Source organism: Ambystoma mexicanum, unplaced genomic scaffold (genome assembly GCF_040938575.1).
Source record: "Ambystoma mexicanum isolate Mex_15411 unplaced genomic scaffold, UKY_AmexF1_1 Mex_scaf64, whole genome shotgun sequence".
In the NCBI taxonomy this organism is placed as follows: Eukaryota; Metazoa; Chordata; class Amphibia; order Caudata; family Ambystomatidae; genus Ambystoma; species Ambystoma mexicanum.
The window spans coordinates 1,188,976-1,213,418 of record NW_027182482.1 but is presented as its reverse complement, the minus strand read 5'-3'; the positions used below and the strand labels follow the sequence as shown (position 1 = coordinate 1,213,418).

Genomic DNA, 24,443 nt, shown 5'->3' with positions numbered 1-24,443 from the left:
TGAAAAGCCTTCTCTTGCGAGGAAGACTAGATGAAGGGAACATCCTTCTTCAGCAGAGCAACAATCGGTTGGACGAGCTTAGAAAAGGTAGGAATGAACTTTTATCGAAAGTCCCAAGAAAGACTGAACCTGTTTCACCGATGTAGGAGCAGGCCAGGCCAGTATGGCCTTTACCTTTGAAGGGTCTATTCCAACTCCTTCTGGGCTGAGGATGAATCCAAGGTAATGAACTGAAGTCACGTGAAAAAAACATTTCTCAGGTTTGACCAAGAGCTTGTTTTCACGGAGCCGTTGTAGTACCGCCATGACATGTTCTTCATGTTTCAAGGGATCCTTGGAATAAATCAAAATGTCGTCTAGATAGACAATGACAAAGAGAAAAAGCATGTCAGAAAACACCCTATCCATGAAACGTTGAAAAACTGTACGGGCATTAGCTAATCCAACGGGCATGACTAGATATTCAAAGTGACCAAAGGGCGTTCTAAAGGCGGTCTTCCATTCATCCCCTTCCCGGATACGGATTAAGTGATAGGCACCCCGGAGGTCCAACTTCGTGAATATTACGGCGCCTCTGACAGCTTCCAGGATATCTGAAATCAGAGGCAGAGGGTACCGATCTTTGAGGGTGCATTGATTTAGACCACGGTAGTCGAGGCAGGGTCTGAGTTCCTTGGAATCCTTCTTAGGAACGAAGAACAATGAGGCACCCGCTGGAGATTTTGAGGGTCTTATGGTGCCATTTTCCAAATTGATGTCCAGGTATTCTCGGAGGGCCTTTTTACTCAGGTTCTGAAAGGATAAACATTCTGCCAAAGGGAATTACTGCAGAGGGATCTGTCTCAATGGCACAATCTTCGGTTTTGTGAGGGGGTAAAGCCTGGACTATGGCAGTCGAAAAGACATCAGTATATCCTTGGTAGACCTCTGGGATGTGTACAATGTTGGAAACCAAGAGTGCGGTTTTTTGCTCTCCTGAATGTTCAATAGCTGGTGTTAAGGAGAGATCCAGGGATAAACAGTGGGACATACAAAACTCAGAGCCCAGAAACAATGACCCTGCTGTCCAATTAATGTACGGATTATGTCTTTGAACCCAGGGCATACCCAGAACCATTGGGTAATGGGCTGATTTGATGATGTCGAATGTAATCTGCTCTTGGTGGTGGTTTATGGAGAGACGGACCTCTTTTGTCTGTAGGGTTATGGGTCCTGAAGAGAGAGGTCTCCCATCAATTGCTTCTGCCGGCTGTTTAATGTTCTGTGACTCATATGGTATTTTATGTCTGATAACCCAGTCTTGATCAATGAAAATTCCCATAGCTCCACAGTCCACCAGGGCCAGTATGGGATAGGTCTTGTGCTTGGAGGGCAATAGAAAGGCCTGTAGCCCCACCAGGTTATTCTGTCCAGGAGAGTTCAAGGATGTGGTTGATGTGGAGCAGACATCTTTCTCCCGAAACCTCGCTCCATCTAGGGCCGGGAGCTGGCATTTCCTGAACGCCGTGGAGGGGCTAGAGGACATTCTCTAACGAGATGCTTGTCTGAGGCACAATACATACACAGGCCGGTGTGAATTCTTCTCATCCTTTCTTGTGGAGTAATTGGCCCACGAAAGGCGCCTATTTGCATTGGTTCGGAGTCGTTATCAGGGGTTGAGACAGGATTGATTCCGGAGGGGTTCGTTGAAAGGCAGTCTTAGCCTTTTTCCTTTCAGCCCTTCTTTCCTGGATACGAAAGTCTATTTGTAAGGCTAGATCTACCAAAGCCTGAAACGAACTGGGGCGAGCCACTCTGGCTAATTCATCCTTGATATCGTCATTTAGACCCCTGCAAAATAAGGTGAAACTCGCTTCAGGGCCCCAATCAGCCTCCTTTACCAGCTGTTTGAAAATGGTAACGAACGTTAGCATATCCTGGGATCCTTGCCGAAAATCAAGTAGGCGTTCCTGGGCGCTGAACACTTGTTTGGCGCGGTCAAACATAGGGCCTCATTACACGGTAGGCGGTGAGCCATGGCGCTATTAGCGCCATGGCTCATGCCGGTAAAATACCAGCACCGCCTTGGTGGAAAGGGGATTTACCGCCCCATTCCAAGGTTGGAGGGGCGGTAAATCCCCCTTCCACCATTGCCCTTCCCCATTCCCATTTCTGCCCCATAGGGCTCTATGGGAATGGGGAAGGCGCTAATTACGGCACCGCAATTTTGCCGTAATTAGCTCCGAGGTCCCTTTGCGGGTTGGATTTTAACGCCTGCAAAAAGCAGGCATTAAATCCCCCAACCCGCAAAGGGACCTCGTAGTAAGGCGGTAAGGATTTACCGGTACCGGTATTTTACCGGTAAATTCTTACCGCCATCCGTGCAATGAGGCCCATAGACTTGAGCGCCTGGATAAATGCATCATAATCGTCCAGGAGGACGTCTCCAGAGTTCACTAGGGGAGTGGCCCAAGATAACGTATTCCCTGTAAGATGGGAGATTATGAAGCCCACCTTGGCCCTGGAAGTTGAAAAATAATAGGGCTTGAATGTAAAATGCACCAAGCAGGAATCCAGAAATCCACGTACGGATTTTGGCGAGCCATCGTATTTGTCTACCACTCCACCCAGTATCACGCTTTCCTTATTGGCAGAGTCACGTGACAGCACTAATTGTTTCAAGGCTGTGTTCTCTGCCTTTAAGTTCTGTACCTCGGTTGTTAGCTCATGCATGCCGCGCATGAGGTCCTGGACCGCTTTCTCCATAGCGGTATCAGTGTTGATCGTTTGGCGTCTCAATCTGTCAAAGGTTTCCCCCTGGCTCACCTGAGTTCTCTTCTTGTGGCGTTCCGCGGAGGACTCCTTCTCCTGGCCGGACCGGGGCTTGTATAAGTGCGCGCGAGTCGAGTCTGACTCCAGCGCGAGCGTTGAAAGTTCCAGGAAGTCGCGTGTTCCAGGACGTCCAGGAAGAGGATTGAAGAAAGGTAAGAGATACTGGAAACAGGGAAAAGGGAAGAAAGAATAAGGGAGTTGGCCAGGAACTTGGAAGGGTAACGCCGAGCAGCACACACACGTCGAGACACTACCTAGAGGTAGCGTTGAGACGCGCGGAGGCACGGGGGCGTGGCCCATTTATAGAACGTGCCGTGTCCGACGTACAGGCTAGTACGGAACACGGCACTGGGCACGGCCATGTTGGAAGTATCAAGGAGCACACTCTCCGTCTGGACCAGGACCAGGAAGACCAGAAGGGGCTATGTCCATGGTTCATGACACCTACATTTTGAAACAACCATCATCACCAATTTTAATTCAACCTGTTTGATAACTCCATACTCTCTTTCCAGAGCTTTGAAAAGCATTCACATCCCAACTTCCCTGCCCTGAACTTCCTCTTTGCCTCTGTCAGCCACTATAACCCTTCCATTTTACCATTGCACATCTGATAACTTCCTCCTGTACTTTGCCATCTCTCCCAACCCCATGCAAAATCCTTCCCCTACTTTCCCCAATACCAAATGCATATTCAAATCTGTCTCTCTTGTTCTCTCTCTTGATGAAGTCAGAAATTCTTGCTGGTCCTCTCGCCAACTCGATTGAGAACGCCTTTGCAGAATGTATCTTGGCTCTTGGTATTTCGACTGAGAAGCACTATCCTGATTGATCCTTCACTCTACATCTCATCACTGCCATACCAATCACTGGATCAGCAAGCTGATATGACAGCTGATAACCCATACCAATCACTGGATCAGCAAGCTGATATGACAGCTGATAACCCATACCAATCACTGGATCGGCAAGCTGATATGGCAGCTGATAACCCATACCAATCACTGGATCAGCAAGCTGATATGACATCTGATAACTACCAGGTGCCTTCATCTCAGTTGCTGGAAGGAGGCAGGGTGTCCCTCTCGCATTGCTTCCTATAAGACATCTTTCCTCAATTTCATCTCTGCTATGTACTCTATTAAATCCATCTACCTCACCAAACCTTTCTCATAACTGCTACAATCCTTGTAAACTATATACTACCATCCAATGCATGGTGCCTCCTCTCTCTAAGTGATGACTTTGCCCTCTCTTTCTCATGCAAAATCATCAAGATCAGGGAAACCTCCTATGCTGTCCTGTGTCTTCCCATCCCCCACCCACCATCTGCATCCTCTCACCTTCACCCTTCTTCTCTAGAACAGCCTAAGTAGAACTGCCCCCTCTGCTCCTCTGTGCCCACCAATCATGTGCTCTTAGTGACCATAATACTCATCAGACTACGAAGAATGCACCACCCCTTTCTCCAGCATTGGATCTTTCATATATTCACATACTTTGAATATTCCCCCCTTATCAGACCGGGAATCCTCGGTTACACACTTTATACTTTTACTTAAAGAAAAAAAACAGGTGTGTTTTGTAGTCAATCCTGCTCTTTATGGGTTCTTTGGTCACAGCCAACGGGATGTCGAGTAGTAAGCTCCTCCCCTGGAGGTCATGTTCAGATTCTAACAGGCGAGTGCTGACCTTTGTCAATACCTGAGAATAGGCCTTTAACCCCTTGGGCAGGAAGGAGGGAGCATGTGAACCTTTAAAAGATACCAATGCTGGAGAAATGGAGTTACAGGTAAGAAAGGTACTCCTTCTCCAGAATTGGATCTTTCATAGTTCACCTGCTTTGAATAGAATATATAGCAGTACTCTAGACATGTTGGAGGCAAAATGGATAAATGCCTGCCTCACTGGAACAGGTGCTGCAGGACGGCTCGCCCCATCCTTGCGTCTGCCGCGTGATGCACTTCAAGGCATTCGCTCTAGTGCCTCTAATCTAATCCGTCAGGTGGAACTCCACAACTTTCGCTTTTCCTTGTCCAAATAACGTAACAGAGTGGTAGGGATGTGTACCCTCAAGCCTTCCTGGAGGCTCTTGCACAATCCTGTTACTGCTGAGTACTCAGAGCCAGGCCTATCTGAATCAATCAATACTTTATCTCGGGAGTGACAGTCCCATACCCTCAATCCTTCCTGGAGGCTCTTGCACAATCCTCTTACTGCTGGGTTCTCAGAGCAAGGACTATCTGAATCAATCAATACTTTATCTCGGGAGTGACAGTCCCATACCCTCAAACCTTCCTGGAGGCTCTTGCACAATCCTCTTACTGCTGGGTTCTCAGAGCAAGGACTATCTGAATCAATCAATACTTTATCTCAGGAGGGACAGTCCCATTACCCTCAATCCTTCCTGGAGGCTCTTGCACAATCCTCTTACTGCTGAGTTCTCAAAGCCAGGCCTATATGAATCAATCAGTACTTTATCTCAGGAGTGACAGTCCCATACCCTCAATCCTTCCTGGAGTCTCTTGCACAATCCTCTTACTGCTGAGTACTCAGAGCCAGGCCTATCCGAATCAAACAATACTTTATCTCTTGAGGAACAGTCCCATACCCTCAATCCTTCCTGGAGGCTCTTGCACAATCCTATTACTGCTGGGTTCTCAGAGCCAGGCCTATCCGAATCAATCAATACTTTATCTCGGGAGTGACCGTCCCATACCCTCAAACCTTCCTGGAGGCTCTTGCACAATCCTCTTACTGCTGAGTTCTCAGAGCCAGGCCTATCCGAATCAATCAATACTTTATCTCGGGAGTGACCGTCCCATACCCTCAATCCTTCCTGGAGGCTCTTGCACAATCCTCTTACTGCTGAGTTCTCAGAGCCAGGCCTATCTGAATCAATCAGTACTTTATCTTGGGAGTGACCATCCCATACCCTCAAGCCTTCCTGGAGGCTCTTGCACAATCCTCTTACTGCTCAGTACTCAGAGCCAGGCCTATCTGAATCAATCAATACTTTATCTCGGGAGTGACCATCCCATACCCTCGAGCCTTCCTGGAGGCTCCTGCACAATCCTCTCACTGCTGAGTTCTCAGAGCCAGGCTTATCTGAATCATTAAGTACTTTATCTCGGGAGGGACAGTCCCATACCCTCAATCCTTCCTGGAGGCTCTTGCACAATCCTCTTACTGCTGAGTACTCAGAGCCAGGCCTATCTGAATCAATCAGTACTTTATCTCGGGAGTGACCATCCCATACCCTCAAGCCTTCCTGGAGGCTCTTGCACAATCCTCTTACTGCTCAGTACTCAGAGCCAGGCCTATCTGAATCATTCAGTACTTTATCTCCTGAGGGACAGTCCCATACCCTCAATCCTTCCTGGAGGCTCTTGCACAATCCTCTCACTGCTGAGTACTCAGAGCCAGGCCTATCTGAATCAATCAGTACTTTATCTCCTGAGGGACAGTCCCATACCCTCAATCCTTCCTGGAGGCTCTTGCACAATCCTCGCACTGCTGAGTACTCAGAGCCAGGCCTATCTGAATCAATCAGTACTTTATCTCGGGAGGGACAGTCCCATACCCTCAATCCTTCCTGGAGGCTCTTGCACAATCCTCTTACTGCTGAGTACTCAGAGCCAGGCCTATCTGAATCAATCAGTACTTTATCTCGGGAGTGACCATCCCATACCCTCAAGCCTTCCTGGAGGCTCTTGCACAATCCTTTTACTGCTTAGTACTCAGAGCCAGGCCTATCTGAATCATTCAGTACTTTATCTCCTGAGGGACAGTCCCATACCCTCAATCCTTCCTGGAGGCTCTTGCACAATCCTCTCACTGCTGAGTACTCAGAGCCAGGCCTATCTGAATCAATCAATACTTTATCTCCTGAGTGACCGTCCCATACCCTCAATCCTTCCTGGAGGCTCTTGCACAATCCTCTCACTGCTGAGTACTCAGAGCCAGGCCTATCCGAATCAATCAGTACTTTATCTCCTGAGGGACAGTCCCATACCCTCAATCCTTCCTGGAGGCTCTTGCACAATCCTCTTACTGCTGAGTACTCAGAGCCAGGCCTATCTGAATCATTCAGTACTTTATCTCGGGAGTGACCGTCTCATACCCTCAAGCCTTCCTGGAGGCTCTTGCACAATCCTCTTACTGCTGAGTTCTCAGAGCCAGGCCTATCTGAATCAATCAATACTTTATCTCTGGAGGGACAGTCCCATACCCTCAATCCTTCCTGGAGGCTCTTGCACAATCCTCTTACTGCTGAGTACTCAGAGCCAGGCCTATCTGAATCATTCAGTACTTTATCTCGGGAGTGACAGTCCTATACCCTCAATCCTTCCTGGAGGCTCTTGCACAATCCTCTTACTGCTGAGTACTCAGAGCCAGGCCTATATGAATCAATCAGTACTTTATCTCGGAGTGACAGTCCCATACCCTCAAGCCTTCCTGGAGGCTCTTGCACAATCCTCTTACTGCTCAGTACTCAGAGCCAGGCCTATCTGAATCATTCAGTACTTTATCTCGGGAGTGACAGTCCCATACCCTCAATCCTTCCTGGAGGCTATTGCACAATCCTCTTACTGCTGAGTTCTCAGAGCCAGGATTATCTGAATCAATCAATACTTTATCTCTGGAGGGACAGTCCCATACCCTCAATCCTTCCTGGAGGCTCTTGCACAATCCTCTTACTGCTGAGTACTCAGAGCCAGGCCTATCTGAATCATTCAGTACTTTATCTCGGGAGTGACAGTCCCATACCCTCAATCCTTCCTGGAGGCTCTTGCACAATCCTCTTACTGCTGAGTACTCAGAGCCAGGCCTATATGAATCAATCAGTACTTTATCTCGGGAGTGACAGACCCATACCCTCAAGCCTTCCTGGAGGCTCTTGCACAATCCTCTTACTGCTCAGTACTCAGAGCCAGGCCTATCTGAATCATTCAGTACTTTATCTCGGGAGTGACAGTCCCATACCCTCAATCCTTCCTGGAGGCTCTTGCACAATCCTCTCACTGCTGAGTACTCAGAGCCAGGCCTATCTGAATCAATCAGTACTTTATCTCGGGAGTGACCGTCTCATACCCTCAAGCCTTCCTGGAGGCTCTTGCACAATCCTCTTACTGCTGAGTACTCAGAGCCAGGCCTATCTGAATCAATCAATACTTTATCTCGGGAGGGACAGTCCCATACCCTCAAGCCTTCCTGGACTCCCCTGCACAATCCTCTTACTGCTGAGTACTCAGAGCCAGGCTTATCTGAATCATTCAGTACTTTATCTCGGGAGTGACAGTCCCATACCCTCAATCCTTCCTGGAGGCTCTTGCACAATCCTCTCACTGCTGAGTACTCAGAGCCAGGCCTATTTGAATCAATCAGTACTTTATCTCCTGAGGGGCAGTCCCATACCCTCAATCCTTCCTGGAGGCTCTTGCACAATCCTCTCACTGCTGAGTACTCAGAGCCAGGCCTATCTGAATCAATCAGTACTTTATCTCCTGAGGGGCAGTCCCATACCCTCAATCCTTCCCGGAGGCTCTTGCACAATCCTCTTACTGCTGAGTACTCAGAGCCAGGCCTATCTGAATCAATCAATACTTTATCTCGGGAGGGACAGTCCCATACCCTCAAACCTTCCTGGACTCCCCTGCACAATCCTCTTACTGCTGAGTACTCAGAGCCAGGCCTATCTGAATCAATCAATACTTTATCTCGGGAGTGACCGTCCCATACCCTCAATCCTTCCTGGAGGCTCCTGCACAATCCTCTTACTGCTGGGTACTCAGAGCCAGGCCTATCTGAATTATTCAGTACTTTATCTCTGGAGGGACAGTCCCATACCCTCAATCCTTCCTGGAGGCTCTTGCACAATCCTCTTACTGCTCAGTACTCAGAGCCAGGATTATCTGAATCAATCAATACTTTATCTCTGGAAGGACAGTCCCATACCCTCAATCCTTCCTGGAGGCTCTTGCACAATCCTCTTACTGCTGGGTTCTCAGAGCAAGGACTATCTGAATCAATCAGTACTTTATCTCCTGAGGGACAGTCCCATACCCTCAAGCCTTCCTGGAGGCTCTTGCACAATCCTCTCACTGCTGAGTACTCAGAGCCAGGCCTATCTGAATCAATCAGTACTTTATCTCCTGAGGGACAGTCCCATCCCCTCAAGCCTTCCTGGAGGCTCTTGCACAATCCTCTTACTGCTCAGTACTCAGAGCCAGGCCTATCTGAATCATTCAGTACTTTACCTCGGGAGTGACAGTCCCATACCCTCAATCCTTCCTGGAGGCTCTTGCACAATCCTCTCACTGCTGAGTACTCAGAGCCAGGCCTATCTGAATCAATCATTACTTTATCTCGGGAGTGACCGTCTCATACCCTCAAGCCTTCCTGGAGGCTCTTGCACAATCCTCTTACTGCTGAGTACTCTGAGCCAGGCCTATCTGAATCAATCAATACTTTATCTCGGGAGGGACAGTCCCATACCCTCAAGCCTTCCTGGACTCCCCTGCACAATCCTCTTACTGCTGAGTACTCAGAGCCAGGCTTATCTGAATCATTCAGTACTTTATCTCGGGAGTGACAGTCCCATACCCTCAATCCTTCCTGGAGGCTCTTGCACAATCCTCTCACTGCTGAGTACTCAGAGCCAGGCCTATCTGAATCAATAAGTACTTTATCTCCTGAGGGGCAGTCCCATACCCTCAATCCTTCCTGGAGGCTCTTGCACAATCCTCTCACTGCTGAGTACTCAGAGCCAGGCCTATCTGAATCAATCAGTACTTTATCTCCTGAGGGGCAGTCCCATACCCTCAATCCTTCCTGGAGGCTCTTGCATAATCCTCTTACTGCTGAGTACTCAGAGCCAGGCCTATCTGAATCAATCAATACTTTATCTCGGGAGGGACAGTCCCATACCCTCAAGCCTTCCTGGACTCCCCTGTACAATCCTCTTACTGCTGAGTACTCAGAGCCAGGCCTATCTGAATCAATCAATACTTTATCTCGGGAGTGACCGTCCCATACCCTCAATCCTTCCTGGAGGCTCCTGCACAATCCTCTTACTGCTGGGTACTCAGAGCCAGGCCTATCTGAATTATTCAGTACTTTATCTCTGGAGGGACAGTCCCATACCCTCAATCCTTCCTGGAGGCTCTTGCACAATCCTCTCACTGCTGAGTACTCAGAGCCAGGCCTATCTGAATCAATCAGTACTTTATCTCCTGAGGGGCAGTCCCATACCCTCAATCCTTCCTGGAGGCTCTTGCATAATCCTCTTACTGCTGAGTACTCAGAGCCAGGCCTATCTGAATCAATCAATACTTTATCTCTGGAGGGACAGTCCCATACCCTCATCCTTCCTGGAGGCTCTTGCACAATCCTCTTACTGCTGGGTTCTCAGAGCAAGGACTATCTGAATCAATCAGTACTTTATCTCCTGAGGGACAGTCCCATACCCTCAAGCCTTCCTGGAGGCTCTTGCACAATCCTCTCACTGCTGAGTACTCAGAGCCAGGTCTATCTGAATCAATCAGTACTTTATCTCCTGAGGGACAGTCCCATCCCCTCAAGCCTTCCTGGAGGCTCTTGCACAATCCTCTTACTGCTGGGTTCTCAGAGCAAGGACTATCTGAATCAATCAGTACTTTATCTCCTGAGGGACAGTCCCATACCCTCAAGCCTTCCTGGAGGCTCTTGCACAATCCTCTCACTGCTGAGTACTCAGAGCCAGGCCTATCTGAATCAATCAGTACTTTATCTCCTGAGGGACAGTCCCATCCCCTCAAGCCTTCCTGGAGGCTCTTGCACAATCCTCTCACTGCTGAGTACTCAGAGCCAGGCCTATATGAATCAATCAGTACTTTATCTCGGGAGTGACAGTCCCATACCCTCAAGCCTTCCTGGAGGCTCTTGCACAATCCTCTTACTGCTCAGTACTCAGAGCCAGGCCTATCTGAATCATTCAGTACTTTATCTCGGGAGTGACAGTCCCATACCCTCAATCCTTCCTGGAGGCTCTTGCACAATCCTCTCACTGCTGAGTACTCAGAGCCAGGCCTATCTGAATCAATCAGTACTTTATCTCGGGAGTGACTGTCTCATACCCTCAAGCCTTCCTGGAGGCTCTTGCACAATCCTCTTACTGCTGAGTACTCAGAGCCAGGCTTATCTGAATCATTCAGTACTTTATCTCGGGAGTGACAGTCCCATACCCTCAATCCTTCCTGGAGGCTCTTGCACAATCCTCTCACTGCTGAGTACTCAGAGCCAGGCCTATCTGAATCAATCAGTACTTTATCTCCTGAGGGGCAGTCCCATGCCCTCAATCCTTCCTGGAGGCTCTTGCACAATCCTCTCACTGCTGAGTACTCAGAGCCAGGCCTATCTGAATCAATCAGTACTTTATCTCCTGAGGGGCAGTCCCATACCCTCAATCCTTCCTGGAGGCTCTTGCACAATCCTCTTACTGCTGAGTACTCAGAGCCAGGCCTATCTGAATCAATCAATACTTTATCTCGGGAGGGACAGTCCCATACCCTCAAGCCTTCCTGGACTCCGCTGCACAATCCTCTTACTGCTGAGTACTCAGAGCCAGGCCTATCTGAATCAATCAATACTTTATCTCGGGAGTGACCGTCCCATACCCTCAATCCTTCCTGGAGGCTCTTGCACAATCCTCTTACTGCTGAGTACTCAGAGCCAGGCCTATCTGAATCAATCAATACTTTATCTCGGGAGGGACAGTCCCATACCCTCAAGCCTTCCTGGACTCCGCTGCACAATCCTCTTACTGCTGAGTACTCAGAGCCAGGCCTATCTGAATCAATCAATACTTTATCTCGGGAGTGACCGTCCCATACCCTCAATCCTTCCTGGAGGCTCTTGCACAATCCTCTTACTGCTCAGTACTCAGAGCCAGGATTATCTGAATCAATCAATACTTTATCTCTGGAGGGACAGTCCCATACCCTCAATCCTTCCTGGAGGCTCTTGCACAATCCTCTTACTGCTGGGTTCTCAGAGCAAGGACTATCTGAATCAATCAGTACTTTATCTCCTGAGGGACAGTCCCATACCCTCAAGCCTTCCTGGAGGCTCTTGCACAATCCTCTCACTGCTGAGTACTCAGAGCCAGGCCTATCCGAATCAATCAGTACTTTATCTCCTGAGGGACAGTCCCATCCCCTCAAGCCTTCCTGGAGGCTCTTGCACAATCCTCTCACTGCTGAGTACTCAGAGCCAGGCCTATATGAATCAATCAGTACTTTATCTCGGGAGTGACAGTCCCATACCCTCAAGCCTTCCTGGAGGCTCTTGCACAATCCTCTTACTGCTCAGTACTCAGAGCCAGGCCTATCTGAATCATTCAGTACTTTATCTCGGGAGTGACAGTCCCATACCCTCAATCCTTCCTGGAGGCTCTTGCACAATCCTCTCACTGCTGAGTACTCAGAGCCAGGCCTATCTGAATCAATCAGTACTTTATCTCGGGAGTGACCGTCTCATACCCTCAAGCCTTCCTGGAGGCTCTTGCACAATCCTCTTACTGCTGAGTACTCTGAGCCAGGCCTATCTGAATCAATCAATACTTTATCTCGGGAGGGACAGTCCCATACCCTCAAGCCTTCCTGGACTCCCCTGCACAATCCTCTTACTGCTGAGTACTCAGAGCCAGGCTTATCTGAATCATTCAGTACTTTATCTCGGGAGTGACAGTCCCATACCCTCAATCCTTCCTGGAGACTCTTGCACAATCCTCTCACTGCTGAGTACTCAGAGCCAGGCCTATCTGAATCAATCAGTACTTTATCTCCTGAGGGGCAGTCCCATACCCTCAATCCTTCCTGGAGGCTCTTGCACAATCCTCTCACTGCTGAGTACTCAGAGCCAGGCCTATCTGAATCAATCAGTACTTTATCTCCTGAGGGGCAGTCCCATACCCTCAATCCTTCCTGGAGGCTCTTGCACAATCCTCTTACTGCTGAGTACTCAGAGCCTGGCCTATCTGAATCAATCAATACTTTATCTCGGGAGGGACAGTCCCATACCCTCAAGCCTTCCTGGACTCCCCTGCACAATCCTCTTACTGCTGAGTACTCAGAGCCAGGCCTATCTGAATCAATCAATACTTTATCTCGGGAGTGACCGTCCCATACCCTCAATCCTTCCTGGAGGCTCCTGCACAATCCTCTTACTGCTGGGTACTCAGAGCCAGGCCTATCTGAATTATTCAGTACTTTATCTCTGGAGGGACAGTCCCATACCCTCAATCCTTCCTGGAGGCTCTTGCACAATCCTCTTACTGCTCAGTACTCAGAGCCAGGATTATCTGAATCAATCAATACTTTATCTCTGGAGGGACAGTCCCATACCCTCAATCCTTCCTGGAGGCTCTTGCACAATCCTCTTACTGCTGGGTTCTCAGAGCAAGGACTATCTGAATCAATCAGTACTTTATCTCCTGAGGGACAGTCCCATACCCTCAAGCCTTCCTGGAGGCTCTTGCACAATCCTCTCACTGCTGAGTACTCAGAGCCAGGCCTATCTGAATCAATCAGTACTTTATCTCCTGAGGGACAGTCCCATCCCCTCAAGCCTTCCTGGGGGCTCTTGCACAATCCTCTCACTGCTGAGTACTCAGAGCCATGCCTATATGAATCAATCAGTACTTTATCTCGGGAGTGACAGTCCCATACCCTCAAGCCTTCCTGGAGGCTCTTGCACAATCCTCTTACTGCTCAGTACTCAGAGCCAGGCCTATCTGAATCATTCAGTACTTTATCTCGGGAGTGACAGTCCCATACCCTCAATCCTTCCTGGAGGCTCTTGCACAATCCTCTCACTGCTGAGTACTCAGAGCCAGGCCTATCTGAATCAATCAGTACTTTATCTCGGGAGTGACCGTCTCATACCCTCAAGCCTTCCTGGAGGCTCTTGCACAATCCTCTTACTGCTGAGTACTCAGAGCCAGGCCTATCTGAATCAATCAATACTTTATCTCGGGAGGGACAGTCCCATACCCTCAAGCCTTTCTGGACTCCCCTGCACAATCCTCTTACTGCTGAGTACTCAGAGCCAGGCTTATCTGAATCATTCAGTACTTTATCTCGGGAGTGACAGTCCCATACCCTCAATCCTTCCTGGAGGCTCTTGCACAATCATCTCACTGCTGAGTACTCAGAGCCAGGCCTATCTGAATCAATCAGTACTTTATCTCCTGAGGGGCAGTCCCATACCCTCAATCCTTCCTGGAGGCTTTTGCACAATCCTCTCACTGCTGAGTACTCAGAGCCAGGCCTATCTGAATCAATCAGTACTTTATCTCCTGAGGGGCAGTCCCATACCCTCAATCCTTCCTGGAGGCTCTTGCACAATCCTCTTACTGCTGAGTACTCAGAGCCAGGCCTATCTGAATCAATCAATACTTTATCTCGGGAGGGACAGTCCCATACCCTCAAGCCTTCCTGGACTCCCCTGCACAATCCTCTTACTGCTGAGTACTCAGAGCCAGGCCTATCTGAATCAATCAATACTTTATCTCCTGAGTGACCGTCCCATACCCTCAATCCTTCCTGGAGGCTCCTGCACAATCCTCTTACTGCTGGGTACTCAGAGCCAGGCCTATCTGAATCATTCAGTACTTTATCTCTGAAGGGACAGTCCCATACCCTCAATCCTTCCTGGAGGCTCTTGCACAATCCTCTTACTGCTCAGTACTCAGAGCCAGGATTATCTGAATCAATCAATACTTTATCTCTGGAGGGACAGTCCCATACCCTCAATCCTTCCTGGAGGCTCTTGCACAATCCTCTTACTGCTGGGTTCTCAGAGCAAGGACTATCTGAATCAATCAGTACTTTATCTCCTGAGGGACAGTCCCATACCCTCAAGCCTTCCTGGAGGCTCTTGCACAATCCTCTCACTGCTGAGTACTCAGAGCCAGGCCTATCTGAATCAATCAGTACTTTATCTCCTGAGGGACAGTCCCATACCCTCAAGCCTTCCTGGAGGCTCTTGCACAATCCTCTCACTGCTGAGTACTCAGAGCCAGGCCTATCTGAATCAATCAGTACTTTATCTCGGGAGTGACAGTCCCATACCCTCAAGCCTTCCTGGAGGCTCTTGCACAATCCTCTCACTGCTGGGTTTTCAGAGCCAGGACTATCTGAATCAATCAGTACTTTATCTCGGGAGGAACAGTCCCTTCAGAGTCTTATATGTAAAAGAAATTACAGATCATTCATTAACATGGTCCACATTACAAGGCATGCACGCAAGTTAAATCAGTAAAACTGGTCCACTAACTGTGACTTTTGAAACAGCAGCAGTAAAATTAGCAACACAAGAGCACAGATACATCAGGAAGGAACAATAAATATAGAAACTCAGGTCTGCATTGACTGAAGCCTCTTGCCCCAAAAAGTGGAACTAAAAACTGCTTTCTAAGAACAGCATAAAAAGCACCAAATAACGCTGCATGGACAGGAGTTTCCATTCCATCGGTTTCACAAACACAAGACATTTCATTTTCCCTCCAGCGACACCACTTTCCATGTGTGGGAGAAAAAGCGTTTAGCCTTAGGTGACTTAATAGGACAGGGTGGTATATATCTCTGATAACAAGCAAATAGCTTGCTATCCCCGAAACTGGTGCAAGTTTACAGTATTCCTCAATGCTTGATTGAATCTAAGACATACTTTCGCTTTTCCTACTAACTATTTTGCAAAAAGTAGATTTTGAACTTGACTTAACATTAACAGGAGTACCCTTCAGGTTACTAAAAGAACTGTGAAGGCCAAATGTATGTGATGAACAAAACTTGTTCCTCAACCATTAAATACGGCTTATACGGCCAGTCTGGACCAAATCGAATGTCCTGGGTTAAGGTTGCCCTTTCATGGCGCTCGTCACATGACACTTGTTGCATTTTGCATTCTAATCGTGGCTTATTTATGTGGTTCTATCACGCAACCCTCTACGGCATAGGCATATTTATGCCATAGGTTCTGTGACGATGTCCGGATATTGCTTTCGTGAATAGACATCACAGAATGATGCCTGGCAGCTGTAACATTTTGGGTAAGAACTCCCCGTCCTATCTATGCCACATTTCTTAGCGGACCCAAGTGTTTTGACTCGTAACATTATAGCGTCAGCTTCTTTTGCAGGGTCTTCATAACAGCACTTGTGTGCATTGTTGATGACGCAGATTCACTCTAAGTATTGCTCCCAGGATCATGATGTGGCAGCACAACCTGGGCCTTTGATCAATGAACCCAAAAGCTCCATAAAGGTAAGATGTGTTTGTATGTAAGTGCTCCACAGTAACTCCATTGCGGGCTGCAGAGAGTAGAATTATATAACTCAGTTATTCTACCAGGTGGACATTGGGATTATGAAGCCGCAGTACAACTCTGGTTCATGGTGGAAGAAGTAATACGCTTCTCTGAAGAACGTCAGTATGGCTTCTAAATGTGCTACATTTTAATGTAGGTCTGGAGAGGCACATGTCCCATTAACAATCCGATTTTGTATTGACAGGTTCATGTTGGGAATTGTTTAATCTAATATGGAGATAAATCTAACGCAAGGAGATTTTCCCAATGTCCAAGTTTTGAAGGTACTTTTTGACTCCGGCTCTCCGGCAATGATTATAGTTATAGCCTCGGTTAGGGTGTTTTTATGTGACTTTGTAATCATTATAAAAAAAAAAATCATTATCATTCATGCTTTTTTCACAGTACTCTACATCGATAAGAATTTGCACCATAGAACATGGCTCGTATATATGAACAGAAGAGCTTAAAAGTCGAAACTCTTCATTAATTAATATTCAGTACCATACGACTCCAGCAAATATAGCTGATAGGATATGCCTCATTTTAGTTGTTTGCCTGATGAATGTCAGATTTAATGTATCACATCACAGAAACACGTTCATAAAGAGTAAATGTGGAGAAAAGCTTTTGTAAAGCGGCAGAGTCCTAGCTATTGAAACTACATCATCTGCATATAAAAGCGCTATATGAGATTTGAGGAATATAATATGTGACTTCCTCAAGAGATTGCATCAGTGAATTAGTATTTAGTATAAAAATCAGAATGCACCCCTGATATACTCCTTTTGTAATCCTAAAGTCATTTGTCAATTCACCATCCGCCTCAAAATCTAACTCTTGCATTAGAATTAAAAAGCGAAACCATCACAATAGCTAATATCTTGTGTTATCCCAAGTTTTATGAGTTTAGACCACAACAATTCCCTATTTACATTGTTTAACGCTGACCATGAAAGCTAAAAGTGCTTTCGCTCCGGCACCACAAACTTATTCTGCACAACGCAAATATATATATATATTTAGAAATTGTGATTCAGTCCCTAACCCTCTCTAAAACCTCATTATGTTTATACTAGTAAATGGTTTGCTCTGCCCAATCAACAAGGTGGGAAGGAAACAGAAAAACCTTTCCTTTTGCTAAAGTCATCTATTTATCAATTAAATAAGCCTGCAGGAGGACAGGGATCATTTTGACCCATTTTTATACAAAGGAACAATTATGCTAGTTCTACATTCAATTGGGATTGCGTGGCTGTCCAAAATACAACAGAAAATATGTTGGGCTGGGTCATCCCTTGATACAACACTGAAAAATCAAAACACCAAAGACACTGGGCCTCATTTAAAGTTTGGCGGTCTGGAAATAAGGGTGCCGATAGCAATGTGCCAAAACTACGAATCTGCCGGCAGGGGCACGGTAATCCCAGCAGGCCTGACCTGCCGGGAGTTCAGGCCCCTACCAGCAGGCTTTCCACTGAGCACCGGCACCGTTACTAACGGTGCCGGTGCTTCAATGTCCCCATTCCCGAATAAGGATTTACCATTCTGCCGCCGGTCATGATATCCCGGTAGCAACTGGATATCGGGAGGTGGAAACAGTGTTAAGGGGTTGGTGGTAGCCCGCTGCCTACTGAGGGGTTTTATCACTAACCTCGTAATGAGGCTGTAAGAGTCTGCCAGTAGGGGCATGGAAATCCAGGCAGGCCTGACCTACAGGGAGTTCAGGCGCCTTCCTGCAGAGTTTCAACTGAAGCACCGGCACCGTTAGCAACGCTGCTTCAGTGTCCCCATTCCCATGGAGTGATTTACCGTTCTGCCGCTGCTCATGATATCCCAGTGGCACCGGGATATCGGTCGGCAGAAACGTTGTTATGGGGTCGGCGGTAGCTCGCCCCCTACCGGCAGGATTTAACACCAACCTTGTAATGAGTCCCACTAACTACAATTCTGCAGGAATTAGGAAAATGTGATAAACAACACGCATATCCGCTCAACATCATACTGTGTACACACCCACACTTCAGCCTCAGGTTGAACACATGCTGGAACCCCATCCCTGTGCTGTCTGACACCACATCACATCCTATAATCCATTATCCCCTTTATGGAGATTATTGAGTGGTTAATTCAGAGTTTACCATTCATGTAAAATGCCAGCGAACCATGCCTATTCCAGCAACTAGGACGATGGCGGCTAGGACCAGGCGCACAATTCGAATGACCCTTTTCCAGAAGCTCTCTGGCTCTCCTAAAACACAGAAAATAAATATACATCAGTCAGTATGAAACATAAGCAGGTCAAAGGCAACACATGATCCTTTGGGGAATGTCTACACACCAAGTGATAAAAATACAGAACTCTTACACATGAAATAACACATCATTGAGACTGGAGCGTACAACTTCTTTGGCTTGATTATTAAATATATAAATGTAAACACATATTCCATCAATTATGAACATAATCAATATTCGGAGTTAAACCAGATTACATTAGAAGCCTTTTGATGTGTATGACTAGTATACAAATTATGAACCGAACATCATATTAGAAATATAACACATGCACAATTATAAACAGATTCAAATCACACACCTTATTTTATAAGTCTAAATGCATACAATTATCTGCTACATAATATTCCAAATCTACACCCATAAGAATTAGTGTTTGCTTGATGAATTCAATTCTGCAACTGTCTGTCAATTCTCATGAAGGGACAATGTAGGTTTCGGCAAACCCGCAATTAATTGAGCCTTCCTCAGGACCAGATGGCTAATTTAGTTATACCATCCAAGTTTAGGAAGTTGTTCATATAATGTCCCTGGTTATCACCCTCCAAGTTCAAATTACCTATGAGTTCAGCCTGCAAAGCAGCAATATTTTGATTTAGCACACTCACTATGTGTCCTTGCTTTGACCTGTCAGATAGGGAGCCAACTCGTATTCAATACATTTTCAAGAACATGCCTGGGGTGTATTGACCAGGAGAAGCTACATCTGGAGCAAGATGTATGTGTAAACTGTGTTCGAGACACAGTTCAGCATGCACTAATCATGGCAAGGCCAAACCTTTCTCACATTCGAAAAGCAGGTTGTCATTTCTTAGCTACTCAAGCTGGAAGGCACTGATGAGGTCCAATAAGGCTGAAACATGTCTGTGATTGTTCTCTTTGCATTTGGATTGGGCTGCCCTCTACCAGGTGGTGCACATACTGATTTGTACCTAGTTATTTTATTATGAAATGGAAAGATAAACAAATAAACAATGGGAATAAGGGGACAAGATGTTACTTTCCAGTTGTGCTATTGTTGTAAAATAGAAAGCTAGATATCACCCAATGGGGCTAGAACTGCTCGTCAGATCACCCTGTATTGTCTGGGTCCCAGTGCAGGAAAGGCAGGGTCTTTCATGTTGGAGCAGGGTGTTTCCCTTCTCTAAGCACCCACTTTGCTCTGTGCTCTGGGGTACTTTGTACACATTTATTGAAATTGAAAAGTGCTTCTCCAATGGGCATATTGATAGCTCGAGCAGTCCGATTGTGAGGCACTTTACAAACCTGTATGAATTCATGATATAGTAGTTAATGCATTGAGATTGCTTGTGGAGTCTCCAGAAGCTGCGAACCGTAAGTGGTGACAAGACAACTTTGATGGTGATGGTGGTTGGGGAGCATGAGATGGTTGACAGCATTCTAAGACTCTGACGTTCCTCCTGGGAGAGAAGGGGATCCAGAATCCAGTCTATATTATAATGCCCTAGATTTCTGGGTGTAGGACATTCTGGGGCCATGACTTTGCAGTGATGGGGAGCCAGGATGGCGAATGAGCGAAGGAAAAGGCACAAAAGGGTGGACAAAGGGAGATGTTTAGTTTGAGGAGAGCTCAGGAGCATAAGGTGCAAGGGAGAACCTTGGTATAGATCTGCTAGCCCAAGGATGCATTTAAACTCCAATAGAAAGAATTAAAGTAGGTAGCCATTTTGCATGGATTTTCTCCCCACATGAAGGCAGTGCAGAGAGGTGGCCGAGTCTCATGGGAGACTGTAGAGGGTATGAGTAGCAAAGTTCAAAACCTTGTTGGAAGCAGGAATGGGTGGAGCAGTAAACCAGCATGCTGAGGACCAAAGTGCTTAGATAGAATGAAAGTTGAAACAGGCATGGATTTTATGAATACACAAAAGGTGAACACTGGGCACACATTTAACTTTAGTGACTCGTGTGTAACATGCTGGTTACACACTCCACCCTTCAAAAGATCACCATCCTGGTGATAGGCTGAATTGTGAGGTTTCACGTTGATATTAGAGTTTCTCACTTTTCTGCTAGTAAGACACCTCATGTGCCCAATGCTAACGGCCCAATAAGGGGATCTCATTTTGCAATGACAGAGTTTGTACAGGAATTGACAGGCACAACCCAATTCCAGGTACTTGACTCTGTATCCCAGGGAACTCTTAGCAGGGTTTGGTGTCTGGATTCACCTCTGTGGTGGATCTACAAAGTGATGTAGGTAGATTTTATGGCCCCTTGGATAACTCTGGCACTTAGTACTCATCAGGTTTGTTGCACTTTTGTTAGGCTCTCCCAGGGCTGCATGGCAGAACAGTATCTAGAACTGTTAAGGGCCCTTAAGGTAGAGTTGTCAGATGCATTGATCCATGTAGAATCTCCCATCTCTGCTTAACGTTCAGCTTAGCTGTGCTGAGTCCAGGTCGCTCTTCTTTGTGATGGACTTGAGGAAATTAACCCCTGTGTTGGTGGATAGTTTAGTTTAGTTTAGTTTATTATTTATAATGCGCAGTTATACCCAGGGGTATCAGGATGGTTTGTTTCTGTGCTGTTGCTACTTAGGGTGGCTCTCAGAGTCTCTTGTGATTTATGTTGTCTCAGAGTTGGAGGCCCTCCTGGATATGCTGCTTCGGCTTGGCCAGTTGGTGCTCTATGGACATATTTCCATTTTGGAAACAGATTATTTCAGAGTCGGGTCTTGTATTTTTTGGCCTGTCCTCTCCCTGGATTCAGTACCCCAGCATATCAAGTTACGGAGGCGGCCTCACTAGTGTTACGAGTGTCAGAGGTGTGGCTTGGCATGTCGATATACGTTGAAAGGTCCTTTGCTCTCCAGCTTCTCTGCCGATAACAGTGCAGTGAGCTGGAAGTGGAGATCAGAGAGTGGAGTTGACGAAATGCGAGTTCCTGAGTGGAGAGCAGAGCTGACGAGCACTGCATACATACCTGCTGATACTCTTGGTAGTGAGAGACGCGGAGTGGCCCTGAGCCCGGAGACCGCAACACAGGGTGCTCAACCATAATCCTGTGACTTGCCTAACAAGTTGGAGGGTTTCTGTCAGCAGTGGTGTGGTGAGGATGTTGGGGCTGTGTATGGGTGTGAGGGGTGTTCAGAAAATTAGTTGACTTAGTGGTGGGCTAGTCTCTAGGCACTAGTCACTAGTTTGCAACCTGACCATCCTTGCTTTGCATTGCCTATTAATATCAGGCCCCAGGGCAATCCAAATGACAGAGATGAAAATAAATTGTTTTAATCTTGAAAGCGCGGAGCAGACGCCATTAGATGAAGACATGGAAAGCAATGTATTCATTCATAAAGGGGACGAACAGGGGAAGATTAAAGCATTCTTTGCCCTGGCCAAGTGGAAAATATATAGCGAGGCTGTAAAGTTGGCCCATCATATGGCTGATTCATCTATGGCGGGCTCTGCTACGGATTATGTAGAAGAGATTGAAATATCAGGCCCGGTTCTCCAGGATGTGGAAAGACGAGTGAGTATGTCTTTCAAAGACATATGTACTAGCCTGCAAGACGAGAGATTGGGCCTTTCCTCCCTGACTGCCAGGTTTAGTGCCTCCAGAGAATGTTCAACTCCCCGGATAGGGAAGAGTCTGATGTAAGTTATGCACCAGACGATCCTGACGTTCTCCCGACTACTAATGTGGCGAGGGATGAGAATGGTTGCAATGGTACCTGCCCGCCTCCGCCAGCTCATTGCATGGTGACAAGTAAGAAAGAGGTCCTAAGAGGTGGAGAGAATCCATTGGTGGCTCTAAATCTGGTTCTGCGGTCTTTTATACATTTGTCTGATACTGTAGTGCCGGAAGTAAGAGCAAACTCCACTATTCTCAAGGAGCTAAAAGATCATTTATTGAGAGGAGAGTATATGGGCACTAGCAACAAGGGTCGAACATCTCAGTTAAACGTGGCTCATACGATCCAACACAGGGAGACGTCTGTGAATGCAGAGAACAGTGAGGCCAGCATACGGGTGTTGGTGCAGGAGAACGGAGAGGAGTTGGTGCCATAAGATCGAAGGGAGGGGAGACAATGAAAAAGTCTAAGAACTGCAAAGGCCTGAGGCAAAAGCAGACCTTTTTGAGAAATATTTTTGATGCATCTGCTAAAAGAGATTCCATCAAATTGCAGACTAGGAAAGATAGAGTGGCAAATCAGAACGTAATTGTAACTGATGACACCCAGAAGACGTCGGCATAAGGGACTGGTGGAGGGATTGAGGCTAAAGGCAGGAGACACAATTTGAACTGCATCTCTACCCAGTGGACCCAGTGAATGTAGTAGCTGGGGGAAAAACTGATAATAAATAAGAAGAACGGGGAAAAGGAGGGGTCTGGTGATACCAGAAAACTCTGTAGGGTGGAATACTGGTAGGGTCGCAAATATGCTTTCTACTAATTGTGCCTGCACCTGTAAGGCTTCTGATGTGGGTAACAATAAGAGCACTGATAATATGATACTGCCTAGAGCAGAAACTGGTAGTCCGGCTACACTGAGGAATGTGAAAGATCAATGGTGGGAGAGGCAACGGGGTAAACGTGGGACACCTAAACATGGAAGAAACGCATACACCCCAGAATCGTCTTCTTCAGCACTGATTCCTGAATCAGTATTAGAAGAGGAGAAGGATATGCCCTTGAATAGAGCCAGAGTACTGCAGCTTTTCTCTACCATCACAGAGCTGAGAGCTGTGGCTGCTTCAGACATTAGGTTTTTCCATCTATTTGATAAAAGGATGGTGGGGAAGTGCGCAGTCCATCTGTACGCAAAGCTTATTGAGAAACTGGTTTATGCCAATCACGAGGAATTGCAGGTAAGAGGGTACGAATGTTTTTATGCACGGAAGAATGATTTGATGGAGGATATTGTGGATAAATGGTGGGGTGGGGAATATAAGAAAAAGAACATAAAATGCTTAGTGACTCAAGATGGACAGAGGCAGGTCCACCCTCATAAGGTCCCAGCAAACTGGGCCTGGCTGGCTTCCACACTCACCATGTCCAAAGGGGGTAGACCTGGATTCCAAAACTCAGGAGTGCAAAGTTGTAAGTGCTAACTCTCGGGGGCATAGCTGCTTTCGGAAAGCGGGTGTGAGGGCAGTCTTTCTAAGATACGATATTGTGTTTGTTCAGGAAACATTGTTAACTACTACCCCTTATAATGGTTGGGTTTAGCATTATAACAAAAAGGCAAAGAAAGGCAGAAAAGGGTGCCCATTTGGAGGAATCCTGGCGGCTATTAAAATTAAGCAGGGATGGCTTTCAATTGTATTGCCACAACATAAGAAGCAGTTCTAATCACCTTCTTTACTGAAGTACTACATGGGAAAGACCAGGCGATACTTACTATTAATATCTATTTCACTGCGGTGAGGGTGGGAATAGATTCTGTGCTAAATGACATAGAGAATGTTTTAATAATATGCTTTCACTCAGTTTTGGATGATGTAGGTCCAATCGTTTTAGGAGGGGACCTTAATTGTATTTGTCTTAATCTCGCATCTTCCTTTGATGAATTGGGGGAGCAGAGGGGGCTCGATGTGCCACTGGAATTGAATCACAGTGTATTATCGGTAAGCATGGGCTCATATGGGCAGGCTTCCTGGCGAGATGGGGCTTATTTCAACTGAAAGCATTGTCTCCCTCCGGTTCACCCCCAGTACCCACGTGGCATGGCCACGCCTCACATTCGACTCCAGACTACATCTATCTAGCAAATATCAAACCTGTAACTATTAAATCATTTGAGGTTTAACTGACGGGGGCAGTGACAATGACATGTTCGAGGGCTCCTTAACTATTTTTGCAAAGGGGGTGGGGAGTAATAGAGAAAACAAAGTGTACACACCTGGTAGTAAATGCCTCTACGAATAGGGTACTACAGCTTAGCAAAAATATGGTGAAGGTCAACAATTCTACAGAGAAATTGTAAATGGTGGCGTAATTTGAGTGAACATGAGAAGGCGTGC

The 24,443-nt window shown here is 46.8% G+C and overlaps 1 protein-coding gene across 1 annotated transcript in view; it reads right to left on the bottom strand.

The window, feature by feature from the left end:
• Positions 1-24,443, bottom strand: part of LOC138562543 (uncharacterized) — a 1,073,810-nt gene that overhangs the window by 8,442 nt on the left and 1,040,925 nt on the right. The window contains exon 5 of the mRNA XM_069642783.1: positions 18,303-18,412. Within this exon, the coding sequence (XP_069498884.1) occupies positions 18,306-18,412 (107 nt within the window). The 3' untranslated portion in view covers positions 18,303-18,305. The remainder of the gene's footprint in view (positions 1-18,302; positions 18,413-24,443) is intronic.